Here is a 15553-nt window from a genome sequence, read left to right on the forward strand (position 1 = left end):
CCCTCCCCCCCAACACACAAGTACTTCAGGGCTGGGGTGATTATGTGTGCCCTAAGGTCTTGGATGTAAGTTCTAGCACCACACACAGAAGTTTAATAAGTGGTTTTCAGTTTAGGAAGTTTTTATTCAAGAGTTTCAAATATTTTTTTTCTCAATTTTTATTAACATTTTCCATTCTTTATAATAAAAACATCCCATGGTGATGGCCTCCCTCCCCCCTCAAGTAAATGTATATGTGTGTGTATGTGCATGTTCATGTGTGAGGCTGAGCTTGTGGTAGCTGTAGAGGTCAAAGGACAACGTCAGGTGTCAGTTTTCACTCTCCACCTTGTTGAGGTAGGACTTCTTATTGTTTGCTGTTGTACCAGGCTAGCTGGCCCACAATTTCCTGGCATTCTTCTGTCCCCACTTCCCATATTGCTATAGGAGTGCTGGGATTACAGGCACACACAAGACCTGGCTGTACATGGGTTTTGGGGATCCAAACGCATCTCTTTATGTTTATGTGGCAGGCATTTTATGTACTGAGCTATCTCCTCAGCCCTGTTTGTTTTGGAGACAGGGTTTCCCTGTAGTCCAGGCTGGCATTGAACTTCAGATAGCACTTCTGTCTTAGCTTCATAAATCTTGGGATTAAAGTATGAGCCACTGCCAGAAGTTTTACATATTTATTTATTTTCATGAAAATTATTTATGGGGAGCTGGGTGTGGTGGCACACACCTTTAATCCAGCACTCAGGAGACAGGTAGGAGGATCGTTGAGAGTTTGAGGTCAGCCTGAGCTAGTAAAACCCTACTTTGAAAAAACAAAATTACTTATTTTGGGTGGAGAGATGGCTTAGTGGCTAAGGCATTTAAATGCCTGTGAAAAGTAAGGACCCAGGTTCGATTCCCCAGTACTCACATAGGTACACAAAGGGGTGTATGCATCTGGAGTTTGTTTGCAGTGATGGAGGCCCTGGTTTGCTTATTTGCTTTCTGTCTATGCCTCTCTTTCACGCAAATAAACAAAGGAAAACAAATTTTGGGGATGGAGTGACCATTTAGCAGTTAAGGTGCTTGCTTGCCTATGAAGCCTAAGGACCCTATTCGCCTCCTCAGATCCACATAAGCCAGATACACAAGGTAACATGTGCAAGGCCACACATGTGCACAAGGTGGCACACACATCTGGAGTTTGATTACAGTGGCTGGAGGCCCTGATGTGCCATTTCTCTCTTTCACTATCATTCATGCTCTTGCTCATAAAAAAACAAAAAGACCAGTGTGTTGGGCTTCCTCAAAAAAAAAATTATTTATTTGCTAGCAGAGAGAGAGCAAATATAGTCATGCCAGGGCTTCTTGCCACTGCACATGGACTTGAGATGCATGTGCCACTTTGTGCATCTTACATTATGTGTGTACTGGTGTATCGAACTCAGTCTATCAGGCTTTTTAAACAAGTGCCTTCAATTATTGAGACATCTCTCCAACAACTTTTTTTTTTTCGTGTTTGTGGTGTGAATATGTATGTATTGTGTGTAAATTTTATTTTGTTTATTTGTTTTTTTGAGGTAGGGTCTCACTCTAGCCCAAACTGACCTGGAGTTCACTATGTATTCTCAAGGTGGCCTCGAACTCATGGCAATCCTTCTACCTCTCGAGTGCTGGGATTAAAGGTAGATGCCACCACACCCAACTATTGTGTAAATATTTTTAATGTGGTAGTTTTTTAAAATTTTAATTAATTGAGAGAGAGAGAGAGAATGGGTACATCAGGGCTTCTAGCCACTGCAAATGAACTCCAGATGCATGCACCACCTTATGCATCTGGCTTACATGGGTACTGGGCAATCAAACCTGGGCCCACAGGTTTTGCAGGCAAGTGACTTAACGGCTAAGCCATTTCCAACCCATGCAGTATTTGTCAGGCTATCAGAATGATACACTTCTTACCCCCTTTTATTGTATTACAGGTTGCAGTCTGTAACTTGGCTTCCCTGGCCTTGAATATGTATGTCACGTCAGAGCACACATATGATTTTAAGAAATTGGCTGAAGTCACTAAAGTCATTGTACGAAACTTGAATAAAATTATTGATATAAACTACTATCCTATTCCAGAGGTATGGATATATTTCCTTGTTTATTCGTAGTTGCTGAAATCAAAGGTGGAGGGAGTTTATCATGGTGTGCAAGTCCTGATATAATTGTTATTGCAGTGGTGTGGGAAAACTGAAGTAAACAGGTAATGTGTGTCTTTGGTACAGAATGTTACCCTTTTTATTCAGTAATGTTTTCTCCTTTTTTTCTCCAACTCTATTGGCACAAAGGCACACTTATCAAATAAACGCCATCGCCCCATTGGAATTGGGGTGCAAGGTCTAGCAGATGCTTTTATCCTGATGAGATATCCTTTTGAAAGCCCAGAAGCCCAGTTACTGAATAAGCAAATCTTTGAAACGATTTATTATGGAGCTCTGGAAGCCAGCTGTGAGCTAGCCAAGAAGTATGGCCCCTATGAGACCTATGAAGGCTCTCCAGTAAGCAAAGGGGTAAGTAAGGGTATATGCCCAAGAGTTCTTTTTGCCTGTGAGTACCAGGATCGGGCAGAATGATGACCCCCTTCCGCAAAGACAAACCTGTATAAGTCCTTATTTCTGGAACCCTTGACTACTTACTGATTCATAAAAGGATCTTTACAGATATTATTAAGGATTTTGAGGTGGGATAATTCTGGACTATTCAGGTGGGCTCTAAAAAGAGACACTGAGAAGAACGGAAGTAACCTGACTGTGAAGACAGAACTGACTTAAGCACGAGGATGCTGACTGCCATAGCAGCAGGAGAGACGCGTGGTCTCTGCAGAGAGCATGGCCTTCTGCACATGTTGACGGGGGGCTTGTGGCTTTCAGAAAGGAGAATAAGTGCTTGCTATTTTCAGCTGCCACGTCTGTGGTAGGTTGTTATACTAGCCGTGGGGACTTTAGCACCCTCAGTCTTTGGAGTTAAGAAGAATTTATGTATTTTATTTGAGAGGGAGAAACAAGCAGAGAAGAGAGGATGGGCATCCAACCACTGCAAATGAACTCCAGACACATGTGCCACCTTGTATAGCTGTCTTATGTGGGTCCTGGGTTAATCAAACCTGGGTCCTTTGGCTTTGCAGGCATGCACCTTAACTGCTAAGCAATCTCTCCAGTCCCAAATGCTTTGTTTTAATCTTTCACATTTGTAATTAGTCATTACTAAAATAACCTAAGAGGGATGCTGTCTATGTTAGCTCTTTATCAGGTTTGGTAGATTAAAACAATATAGATACATTACCTTAGAGTTTACATGGGTCAGAAATCTAGAGTTGGCTTAGTTGGCCTGCCTTCTTATCTGAGACTTCTGGTTCAAAGCACCTGGGCTTGGGTAGAATGGCATCTTGTTTCTTCAAGGCCAATGGGAAGGACTGTCTCCAGCCCTTTGATGTTTTTTTTTTTTTTCTTATGTTGCCTTCTCATTTTTGTTTGAATAACAATCAGTTGGTTTACAGCCTTAATTGCATCTGTAGAAGTCCTTCACCTTTGCCATTCCCAGATCCTGTTCACCAGGTAGAGATTACTCATGGCCGAGGGCACTAGGGACTGGGAGTCTTGGGAACCATCTTAGAATTCTGTGGTCTACACTTTGTTATCAGTGGTGTGATTCTCTTCCAGGTAAAGTTCAAGTTTGGATATTTATCTATTTGGTTTTTTGAGTCAGGGTCTGGCCCAGGCTAACCTGGAATTCACTGTATATTCTCAAACTGGCCTCTGCCTCCTGAGTGCTGGGATTAAATGTGTGTGCTACCACACCCAGTTTATCAGTTTTAAATTGTCTTACAGGGACATCTTACATTTAAGTTATTTATTTCTTAGATTCTTCAATATGATATGTGGAATGTCACCCCTACAGACCTATGGGACTGGGCAACTCTCAAGGAGAAGATTGCAAAGTAAGTAAGGAGATATAAAGTAGCATTGACCTCAGGAAAATCTTAGAAGTATGTCACTGTAACTTCCAGAGCTCAAGTTTTGTCCTCTTCAGTGTGGCTAAATGAGGCTAAAGTGACCCGTCCCACAGAGCTAATTCTGGAAGAATAGTAAGAAAATGTATGGAAATATATAGTAACACGCAAGTTGCTTGGCATGATGGATGTATTTCAGTACATGTGACAAGTGAAACAAACTGTTTTTGTTTTCCTTCATGATATCACTTATGGGGTAATGCTGTTGCAGTGTTTGATTTTTAGAGAAATAAGTAGTTGCTTTAAAATGCTCTTGTAAAAGTATCTTTTGGTCTTAAAATTGCATGCATATCGTTTGTTGCTTTTTTAGAGATAGTCTCATTTGGTCCAGGCTGGCCGACGTTAGCCCCACTGTGTAGCTGAGGATGTCCTGAACTTCTGATTCTTCTGCCTCTACCTCCCAAGTGCTGGGTCACACGCCTGCACCACCATCTTTTATTAGCTAGAATATGCTAGAAAATTTAGAAAAAAAAACATGCATGTAGAAAAGGAGAAAAATGAAAATGGTCCCAATAGCACTTCCTTCAGAACACTTACTGTGCTATCATCCTGTAGGGGAGCCCTTCTGAGTGTGCACATGCACGTGAGCACAAACTCTTCTTTGACAAAAGGGCATGTACCATAGCGTATATCTGTTTTTTGTTTGTTTGGTTTTTCAAGGTAGTGTCTCACTCTAGCCCAGGCTGACCGAGAATTCACTATGTAGTTTCAGGGTGGCCTCGAACTCTCTGTGATCCTCCTACCTCTGCCTCCCAAGTGCTGGGGTTAAAGGTGTGTGCCACTACGCCTGGCTTATATCTGTTATTTTTGTACACATGAATTTTTCAGTTTCAAAGCTGTTTTGAAGTAAACACTACATTCATTGTTCATTAAGTTCAAATACAGAAATAAAATTGAAAGTAAAAGCCATTTATATTTCTCCAAACCATTTGTCTCACAAAACAAACAGAACTTGTTATGTGTGCCCCTCCTCCCCACTCCCCAGGTAGGGTTTCCACTCACAGTGATCCTTCTACGTCTGCCTCCCTAGTTTTGGGATCAAAGGTGTGTGCCACCAGGCCTGGCTTTCTTTGGCTTTTTTTTTTTTTTTTTTTTCCGAGGTAGAATCTTCTGTATGTTAGGCTGACCTGGAACTCATTCTTATCCCCAGCCTGGCCTTCTACTCAGCCTTCTGAGTGCTGGAAGTAAAAGCATGCACCACCATTTCCAGCTTAATTTATTCTTTTCCCCAGAGATAATATTTCTTTAATGATAAGTATTTTTCTAGTCCTTTTCCATACTTAAATATTTATTTAATTGGGGTGGTGCTGCACGCCTTTAATCCCAGCACTCAGGAGGCAGAGGTAGGAGGATTGCTGGGGGTTTGAGGCCAGCTTGGACTAGAGTGAAATTCTACCTCAAAAAACAAACAAACAAAATAATTAAACATGTGTATGCATGCAAAATTACCAGGCGCATTTGCCATTTTGCATGAGGACTTATGTCGGTGCTGGGGAATTGAACCTCACCTGGCAGGTTTTGTAAGCAAGTGCCTTGAACTGCTAAACCATTTCTCCATTCCGATAATAATAGCCTGTTTTTTATTTGTTTCTTTTGAGGCAGGGTCTCATCTAGTTTGGGGTGACATGTAAATTACTTTGTAGCCCAGGCTGGCCTCCAACTCATGACCATCCTCCTAACTCCTTTTCTATATACCTTTCCAGATAAATAATTTTGTCATGTAAATATGGTCAACTTTGACAAAAGATTTTATATTTAGTATATTCATTTGGAGATCTTATCTTTTAGTGCATGCAGATTTGCTTAATGTTTTTAGTGATTATAGATGATTTCATAGTTGGGATATATCAAGTATAACTTTTCACAACATTCTACCTATAGACAGATGATGGTGCAGTTTGCACATGAGGAAGGAAAGACATATACGTGATTGGTGGTTTGCTTGATGCCTGTCATCTAGAAAGTGACAGGTTAGGAATTCCAGTTTTACAGACTATCAGGACCTGATGCTCAATGCTGAACACTGTATGAATCTGTATATATAAAATAGGAAAGGTAGAGCTGGGTATGGTTCATGCTTTTAATCCCAGCACCAGGAGGCAGAGCTGGGAGGATCACCATGACTTCCAGGCTACTCAGAGACTACATAGTGAATTTCAGGTAAGCCTGGCCTAGAGAGGGAATCTGTCTTGAAACTCCCCCTTCCTCATCCACTCTCCCCTCTCCAAAAAAAAAAGGAGGAAAGATGGGCTCTTTGTATTAGAGAAAATGGCTTGAGTTCCACAATACTGAGATGAACATCCAAACCAGACACAGTTTATGGGAGGAAAGGGTTTATTTCAAGCTTACAAATCCAAGGGAAGTTCCATCAATGGCAGAGGAAATGGAGTCCCATTTATAAATCCAAGTAGAACAAAACACCAGCAGCCAACACCAAAAAGCTGTGAGCATGACCTTGTGGCCCAGAGCTCAGACTGCTCTCCACAGCTTTGGGCTGGAATCAGATCTGCCTCCAGTGACACACCTCTAAGTTACAAATTTAATCAAACGCTTGAGTCTGTGGGGGACATTCATCCACACTAACACAGGAAGTTAGGTAGCACGTGCAATACAAATAAAGTATATGTAAAGATACTAGCTATAGGAAATACTTGCAGAGGAAACGTTTGTATTTGGCACTTGTATTTGTTATCTGTGTGGCTAGGAAAGGTATTACAGACTTGGTATCTCTCAGGCTGAGCCCTGAAGATTTTTCACTGTGTCACACAGCATATTCTTTCTTAAATACTGTTTTGGCACTGAAAATGATAAAAAACAATTAACCATCCAGGAACTTAAAATTGGTAGTAGAGAAAGTAAGCAATATATCTTGAGCACAAGTTTTTCCTTTACATAGGATAATGGAAAGTTGTCATAATGCATGACTTGATTTTGGTCACTTTCACGTCTCTGTACTTCCTGAGGGGGGCTAGCATAGGGGTCACAGAGGCACTTAGAAAAGAGTGAGAAGGGTTGGATGAATGATTCCTACTACAGCCGGGCAACTGCTGGTGCTGGTTTGAGTGTTTCCCTGGGCAGAGTAGTGTACCGTGCTGGGTGTGATTCCTGAGCGCCGCAGTGCAAGTGGCGTTAACAGACGTCTTTAAGGACTGTTAGCCTAGAACACTATGTGACCGCTTTTCAGGACCTGTCAGGCCATTTAGAAGCAGGTGAGCAGTAGTGGTCATCCATGCTATGCATTGTGTCCTATGGGTGCTTAATTTACAAGTCAGTATGTGAGCTAAATGCCTCTGTGTTTGTCCAGGCATCTGCATATATTTCAGAGTTATAAAGCAAGCTCCCTGCTTAGCAGGTTGTAACTTTAGCGTTAGTATGTAGTAATTATTTTTCTTTTTTCCCCTTAGGTATGGTATCAGAAATAGTTTACTTATTGCCCCAATGCCGACTGCTTCAACTGCTCAGATCCTGGGGAATAATGAGTCCATTGAACCTTACACCAGTAACATCTATACTCGCAGAGTCTTGTCAGGAGAATTTCAGGTGAGAGGTTCACAACTGGCTTTACAGGAAGATCTTCTAAAGGTTGGGAGTAAATGCTTTCTCATGTTTAGTGAGCTTCCTTTTCTTAGTGTGGGGCAGAGCTTTGACACAGCATCATCATCTAGTTCAGTATAAAAGAAGCACTTAAGCCGGGCGCACGCCTTTGATCCCAGCACTCGGGAGGCAGAGGTAGGAGGATCGCTGTGAGTTTGAGGCCATCCTGAGACTTAATAGTGAATTCCAGGTCAGCCTGAGCTAGAGTGAGACCCTACCTTGAAAAACAAAAACAAAAACAAAACAAAACAAACAAAATATATGTGTATACACATACATACATATAAAGTTTTTATTTATTTATTTGAGATAGCAAGAAAGAGGCAGATAGAGAATGGACACTCCAGGGCCTTCAACTACAAACTTTAGACATGTGCACCACCTTGTGCATCTGGTTTATGTGTGTCCTGGGGAATCGAACCTGAGTCCTTTGGCATTGTAGGCAAGCGCCTTAACTGCTAAGCCATCTCTTTAGCCCATCAGCTCCGTTTTTTAAAGTTTTTATGGTATGATCATTTAGAAAAATATGAATCACTTTTTTCAGTTTTATTGAAGTATAGTTGACAAAATTTTATATCTAAAACAGATAAAATAATTTGTACATGTGCATATGTATGTATGTGTATATACATGTATATAATATATACATAAATATATTACATTTTTATTATGTTTCTTGAATAGTAAATCTCAGGAATTTAAAAGAATATAGTTTTTGTGTGGTGGGATGGTGCTCTTGGTTTTATTTAAAAAATAGGATTTAATCTAGTAATAAGCAATTTATCAGCCATCTTATTTATTTTGAGCTCTAGGCCTATGATCATGTAGGCCCTGTCATTGTTTCTTATTTCTTTCCTGCTTATTCATTCAGATTGTAAATCCTCACTTGTTGAAAGATCTTACTGAGCGAGGCTTGTGGAATGAGGAGATGAAGAACCAGATCATTGCATGTAATGGCTCTATCCAGGTACAGAGGGAACATGTGCTGTGCTTTTCGTGAACATTGGACATTGTGGTGCCACCTTGCTTATTCCAGGCAATGCAGAACAAAATGGCCACTCATTGTGGCTCTACTGATAGAGCTGTATTCATGTCTGCATTGTTGTGCTAAGATTATGTACGACTTTATGTAGCCTTTATTTTCTTGTTTTTTGTGCAGCAAGACAGGTTTCCAGTTTTTCTGCACATTTGTAAACTTTGAAAATCTTCCAGCTTAGGTGGTACTCCTTACTAGCTAAATAGGAGTGAGCACCTGGGCTGGCAGCCAGAGCTATTATTGATTCATTATGTGGCTGCAGAAAGCCTCAGAATTTGAAGATCACTGATAAAAGGTCTAAAACTGAAATCAAACCTAAAAAGCATGGTAGAGATTGAGACTGGCAGTCTCAAAGAAAGTCAGAAATAGTTTTTTTTTTTTAATATTTAATTTTTATTTATTTATTTGACAGAGAAAGAGGGGGAGAGAGAGAGAGACTGACAGGGAGAGAGAATGGGTGTGCCAGGGCCTCCAGCCACTGTAAATGAACTCCAGATGCATGCGCCCCCTTGTGCATCTAGCTAATGTGGGTCCTGGGGAATCGAACCTGGATCCTTTTGCTTTGCAGGCAAACACCTTAACTGCTAAGTCGTCTCTCCAGCCCCAGAAATAGTTTTTCAGAAATATATTTTATTTATTTATTTGCAAGCAGAGAATGAGAAAAAATGAAATGAGTGTACCAGGGCCAATTGCCACTGCATATGAACTTCAGATGCATGAGCCACTTTGTGTATCTGGCTTACGTGGGTACTGGGGAATTGAACTTGGGCTGTCAGGCTTTGCAAGCAAGTGCCTTTAACCATGGAGCAATCTCTCCAGCCCCCAGAAGTAATTTTTTAAAATTATTTTATTTGAGAGAGAGAAAGAAAGAGGCGGATAGAGATAGATAGAGAGAATGGGTGCACCAGGGCCTTCAGCCACTGCAAGTGAACTCATGACACACGTGCCACCTTGTGTATCTGGCTTACATGGGTCCTTGGGAATTGAACCTGGTTCCTTTGGCTTTGCAGGCCAGCGCCTTAACTGCTAAGCCATCCCTCCAGCCCAGAAATAATTTTTTAAAAAAATGTCTTTGAGAGTGACAGACAGGCAGAGAGAGAGAGAGAGAGAGGGAGGGAGAGAATGGACGTGCCAGGGCCTCCAGCCACTGCAAATGAAATAATTTTTAATAATAAAATGTTTGCATCTCAGAATCAAAAATATTTGTTTGTAGAAGCTATCTCTGGGTAAGCATTGGTCTGCTGGGCAACATGAAAAAAACCCTAATATTTTAATTTTTGATCGTAGCAACTATAGCATTAGCCAGTTTCTATATTTTAATGCAAATTAACTCTAGCCTAGGAAAATCTGTTTTTTTTTCCCCAGTCCAAGTGGAGTTTGTGAAATTCTACATTATTTAAAGAGGCTTATCTCTTTGCTTCCTGCAAGCAGGTCACTGTAAACTGCTTCTCTGTAGAACTCAAGGGTCAGTTACTGCTGCTTAGCTCTGCTTTTCCCATCTTTAAGCACCTCCAGAACAGTGACCTTTTGTCCATAAAGCAGTTCAAGACAGGTGATGCTTAAATAATGGTGACTTAATACTTGTGACGTGTGGACAGAACCTTTATCTAGATACAGTTCTGAAATAAAAATAAACATTTCTAAGTAATTTGTAATATTAAATAAGGGTCAAATTTGAAAAAAATGTGTTTTCTGTTCTCTGAGAGCTCAGAGAGGAAAAATTTAAATACATTTTAAATACTGTCAATCTGGCTGCTTCAGATGTCCTTTTGGCTGGATGCATGGGGTTTTGTTACATTCTAAATGACATAAATGGGTTGGGTAAACTTGACATGATAGTCTTATGAAACTGAATGGTAGGGTCAGATCTGGTGGGAAAACCAGACCCTTGCATTGTTATTCTCTTACTTATATTGTTTTCTTTAAATGAAGTAAAATGGACATTTGGTTTTCCTTTTCCAGAGCATACCAGAAATCCCTGAGGACCTAAAGCAACTTTATAAGACTGTATGGGAAATCTCTCAAAAAACTGTTCTCAAGATGGCAGCTGAGAGAGGAGCTTTCATTGATCAAAGCCAGTCTTTGAACATCCATATCGCTGAGCCCAATTATGGCAAACTCACCAGCATGCACTTCTACGGCTGGAAGCAGGTTGGTAGAAGAAATGAAGGAAGACTTGACAGTTTATGTTTTGAAATTGGAACAGTTTCCATTCCAGCTTCCTACTCCCTTCAGGTCCAAAAATGTTAAAACCTACCCTTGGTTTTTGTGCCAATCCAGCTCCTACTTTGGAATTTCTTGTTTCTGTTAAAGTTAGTTCCTTCTAGGCTTGAGAACTTGGACTTATTTCTGGCCTCTCTTCACTGTCCACGCAGTTGCTCTAGTGTGTCTGCTCCAGGGCATTTTATAAAGTCCTGTGATTCTGGGTTATATTCTTATGACTTCACATAATTTTTTGAAAATTTATTTTATTTATTTGAGAGAGAGAGAGATAGAAAGAAGCAGAGAGAGAGAGAGAGAGAGAGAGGGAGGGAGGGAGGGAGGGAGAATATGGGTGTGCCAGGGCTTCTAGCCACTGTAAATGAACTCTGGATTCATGTGCCATCTTGTGCAGCTGGCTTATGTGGGTCCTAGGGAATTGAACATTGGTCCTTTGGCTTTACAGGCAAACACCTTAACCACTAAGCCATCTCTTCAGCCCTTGACATAAATTTTATGTAGAACTATAAATTTATTTTCTTACTTAACACAGTTTTCTTGAAGGCTGCCTACCTATCCCAGGAATACTGAACAGAGATGACTACTTGAACTGTTCATACTTTCTTGTTTTACAGAGAAAAGGCATATTGTTGTGGGAAAACCTGAAGGTCATACACAAAAAAGTTAAAACAATTAAAACAAAATATTGACATTTCCAAAGAAGTAAATATGTTTTAGGGGGTTGGATTTAGCTGGTTGTTTATGAGAATGTATTTTAAAGTTTTTAAAATTAAGTGTATTTTTAACTGCTCATATGTGGGAATGTGTTCTAAACATCAATCTTACATGCTATTCTCATGTTTTTCCTAATAGTTGTATTTTTTTTCTTCAAAAAAATGCAATTTATTAATTCTTAGCTTTCATTAAACTTAGAACAAGTTACATTAAAATTAAGTCTTATGAAAATGCTTCAACATTAAGGTATTATAGCCATTTTCAGGGACCTTAACGACCTCAACTGTCCTTAAGGCTCGTAACATGGCATCACTATTGCCAGCTCTCAACATTCCTGCAGAAACACATTCAGATAAGCAGACCAATTAATTAGCTGGCTTCCTAATGGTTGTATTTTTTATTTCTCTTGTAGGGTTTAAAAACTGGGATGTATTATTTAAGGACAAGACCTGCAGCTAATCCAATCCAGTTCACTCTAAATAAGGAAAAGCTGAAAGAGAAAGAAAAGGCATTAAAAGAGGAAGAAGAGAAGGAGAGGAACACGGCAGCCATGGTGTGCTCTTTGGAGAATCGAGATGAGTGTCTGATGTGTGGATCCTGAGAAAGGCTTAGAAGAGACCAGAACATCTTCCATAGCCAAACTACTTGACGGCGCTTAGATAGTCATAGTAGATTTGCTTTGAGATGGTAACGCTTTGCTGGATCTTACTCCAAGGAAAGGAGTAGATTTTAAAGCACTGTTTCTAGTTAGTGTAAAGATAAGTTTTTTTTTTTTTTTTTTTTAAACACACGAAAACTTGCTATATTGAGAACCAAAATAGAGGTTTGGGGAATGCAAAAGAATTCTCTTGGAATTAGGACGTTGTTAGTTTCATCACCCTCTAGCATTCCTTTTCTGATGATCTAAGTTTAGTAAAGAGACTTCATTTTCTGCTTTGATGGATTTTCTTGAAGCCAAACTGAACAATTACTCATGGAAAGTGCTGAAAGAACCTTTAGGTAAGGTTCTATAGGTAATTTTGAAATAAAAACAAATATTTCTAAGTGACTGTGTGATACTAAATTTGCCATTTTCATACAAAGGTGAAATTCAAGAAAAAAATGTGTTTTCTATTCTTTGAGTGTCTAGAGTGGAAAAAATTTAAACATGTTACTTAGATTCCATATAGAAATCTGATGTTAATCTGTGATCTCCCCATGGTAAAATACACATAGCATAAAATTTACTATTGAGCTGGAGAGATGGCTCAGCAGTTAAGGCGCTTGCCTGCAAAGCCTAAGGACCCGAGTTTGATTCACCAGTACCCACGTAAAGCCATATGCACAAGGTAGTGCATGCATCTAGTCTTTGTTTGCCATGCCCATTCTTTGTCTCTTTCTCTCACTCTCTCCCAAATAAATAAATAGGTAAAATATTTAAAAATTATTATTTATCCATTTTAAGTGTAATTGAGTGGTATTTATTACCTTTACAATGTTTCATAACTCACTACTTCCAGAATTTTCCCATCATTTCAAACAGTACCTGTGCTCTCATCAGAGCAGTTATGTCTCATTCTTCCTTCCCCTCAGTCCCTCGTAACCTCTGTTCTGCTTCATGCTCTATAAAATATGTTCTAGGAACCTCTGTAGATGTAACAATATATGTATTTTTGTGTCTGTATAGCATAGTAGGTCATCTCTTCCTGTGTATAGATACCTATTTTGTTAATCTATTCATATAATGATTAAAATTTTTGTTGCTTCTTCCCTTTGACTACTGTGAACATTGGTGTATAAATGTGTATTCTTCTAAGAAGCACCTTTAACCATTGAGCCATTCCCCAGCCCACATTCTTTCAGTTTTTTGAATTCTGTGTATGGAATTGCTAGAATATATATATAATTCTGTGTTTAACCTTGAGGGGTTACCAGACTTTTCCATAGTGGCTGTACCACTTTATATTTCAGCCAGTAATACTCAGGGCTTCAGTTTCTCCACATCCTTACAACACTTGTTTTTCAAATATTTGGTAATAGCCATTCTAATGACTTGACAGTTTCCTCTAATGTGCCTTTGCAAGGAAGGGACTGTGCATCTTTATTTTCAAGCAGAGGGAGATAGAAGAGAGACAGAAGGAATGGGAGTGCCAGGACCTCTAGCTGCTGCAGACGAACTTCAGATTCATGTACCACTTTGTGCATCTGGCTTTACATGGGTACTGGGGAATCAAACCTGGGTCATTAAGCTTTGCAAGCAAATTCCTTTATCTGAAGCCCAAATCATTTGCAGTGAAATTTTTTAAAATATATTTTTTTACTTTATTTACTTTAGAGAGAGAGAGATAGAGACTGGAAGAGATAGAGACTCAAACTGAGGTCCTTTGGCTTTGCAGGTCATCACCTTAGCCGCTAAGCCACCTCTCCAGCCTGAAATTATTTTTTAAGTTTTAAGTTTTTGAGGTAAGGTCTGTCTTGCTCTAGCTCAAACTGGCCACAAACTCACATTGATCCTGTTCTGGGTGCTGGGATTAAAGGCATGCAACAACACTCCCGACCTCTTGTGTATCTGTTCTTTGGAATTTCTTGGACTTCCTGGACTTACACATTCACATCTTTCATTAAATATGTAATGTTTCTGGTTATTATTTTTTAAGACAATTTTTCTGTTTTCTCTTCGTTATAGAACTCTGTTTTTTTTTATTTTTTATTTTTATTGACATTTTCCATGATTATAAAATATATCCCATGGTAATTCCCTCCCTCCCCACCCCCACACTTTCCCGTTTGAAATTCCATTCTCCATCATATTACCTCCCCATTACAATCATTGTAATTACATATATACAATATCAACCTATTAAGTATCTTCATTATCCACTCATCTGTTGAGGGACATCTAGGCTGGTTCCATTTCCCAGCTATTATAAATTGAGCAGCAATAAACATGGTTGAGCATGTACTTCTAAGGAAATGAGATGAGTCCTTTGGATATATGCCTAGGAGCACTATAGCTGGGTCATATGGTAGATCAATCTCTAGCTGCTTTAGGAACCTCCACACTGTTTTCCACAATGGCTGGACCAGATTGCATTCCCACACCAGCAGTACAGAAGGGTTCCTTTTTTTCCACATCCCCGCCAACATTTATGATCATTTGTTTTCATGATGGTGGCCAGTCTGACAGGAGTGAGATGGAATCTCAATGTAGTTTTAATCTGCATTTCCCTGATGACTAGTGATGTAGAACATTTTTTTAGATGCTTATATGCCATTCGTATTTCTTCCTTTGAGAACTCTATTTAGCTCCATAGCCCATTTTTTTTTAATTTTTATTAACATTTTTCATGATTATAAAATATATCCCATGGTAATTCCCTCCCTCCCCACCCCCTCACTTTCCCGTTTGAAATTCCATTCTCCATCATATTACCTCCCCATTACAATCATTGTAATTACATATATACAATATCAACCTATTAAGTATCCTCCTCCCTTCCTTTCTCCACCCTTTATGTCTCCTTTTCAACTTACTGGCCTCTGCTACTAAGTATTTTCATTCTCACGCAGAAGCCCAGTCATCTGTAGCTAGGATCCACATATGAGAGAGAACATGTGGCGCTTGGCTTTCTGGGCCTGGGTTACCTGACTTAGTATAATACTTTCCAGGTCCATCCATTTTTCTGCAAATTTCATAACTTCATTTTTCCTTACTGCTGAGTAGAACTCCATTGTATAAATGTACCACATCTTCATTATCCACTCATCTGTTGAGGGACATCTAGGCTGGTTCCATTTCCCAGCTATTATAAATTGAGCAGCAATAAACATGGTTGAGCATGTACTTCTAAGGAAATGAGATGAGTCCTTTGGATATATGCCTAGGAGCGCTATAGCTGGGTCATATGGTAAATCAATCTCTAGCTGTTTTAGGAACCTCCACACTGTTTTCCACAATGGCTGGACCACATTGCATT

General features: G+C 39.6%; 1 protein-coding gene and 1 non-coding gene across 2 annotated transcripts in view; one reads left to right on the top strand and one right to left on the bottom strand.

Moving 5' to 3' along the window:
* Rrm1 (ribonucleotide reductase catalytic subunit M1) overlaps positions 1–13347 on the top strand; it is a 43980-nt gene extending 30633 nt beyond the window's left edge. Inside the window, exons 13-19 of the mRNA XM_045145887.1 lie at positions 1956–2105; positions 2313–2534; positions 3885–3961; positions 7438–7573; positions 8499–8594; positions 10626–10814; positions 12010–13347. Coding sequence (XP_045001822.1) covers positions 1956–2105; positions 2313–2534; positions 3885–3961; positions 7438–7573; positions 8499–8594; positions 10626–10814; positions 12010–12198 — 1059 coding nt within the window. The 3' untranslated portion in view covers positions 12199–13347. The remainder of the gene's footprint in view (positions 1–1955; positions 2106–2312; positions 2535–3884; positions 3962–7437; positions 7574–8498; positions 8595–10625; positions 10815–12009) is intronic.
* LOC123459957 lies at positions 11845–11977 on the bottom strand. The gene has a single exon (XR_006636688.1). It is a non-coding gene; the product is annotated as a small nucleolar RNA SNORA33 (small nucleolar RNA).
* Positions 13348–15553: the final 2206 nt, after the last annotated feature.

The sequence above is a fragment of the Jaculus jaculus genome, chromosome 3 (assembly GCF_020740685.1).
Source record: "Jaculus jaculus isolate mJacJac1 chromosome 3, mJacJac1.mat.Y.cur, whole genome shotgun sequence".
Lineage (NCBI taxonomy): Eukaryota > Metazoa > Chordata > Mammalia > Rodentia > Dipodidae > Jaculus > Jaculus jaculus.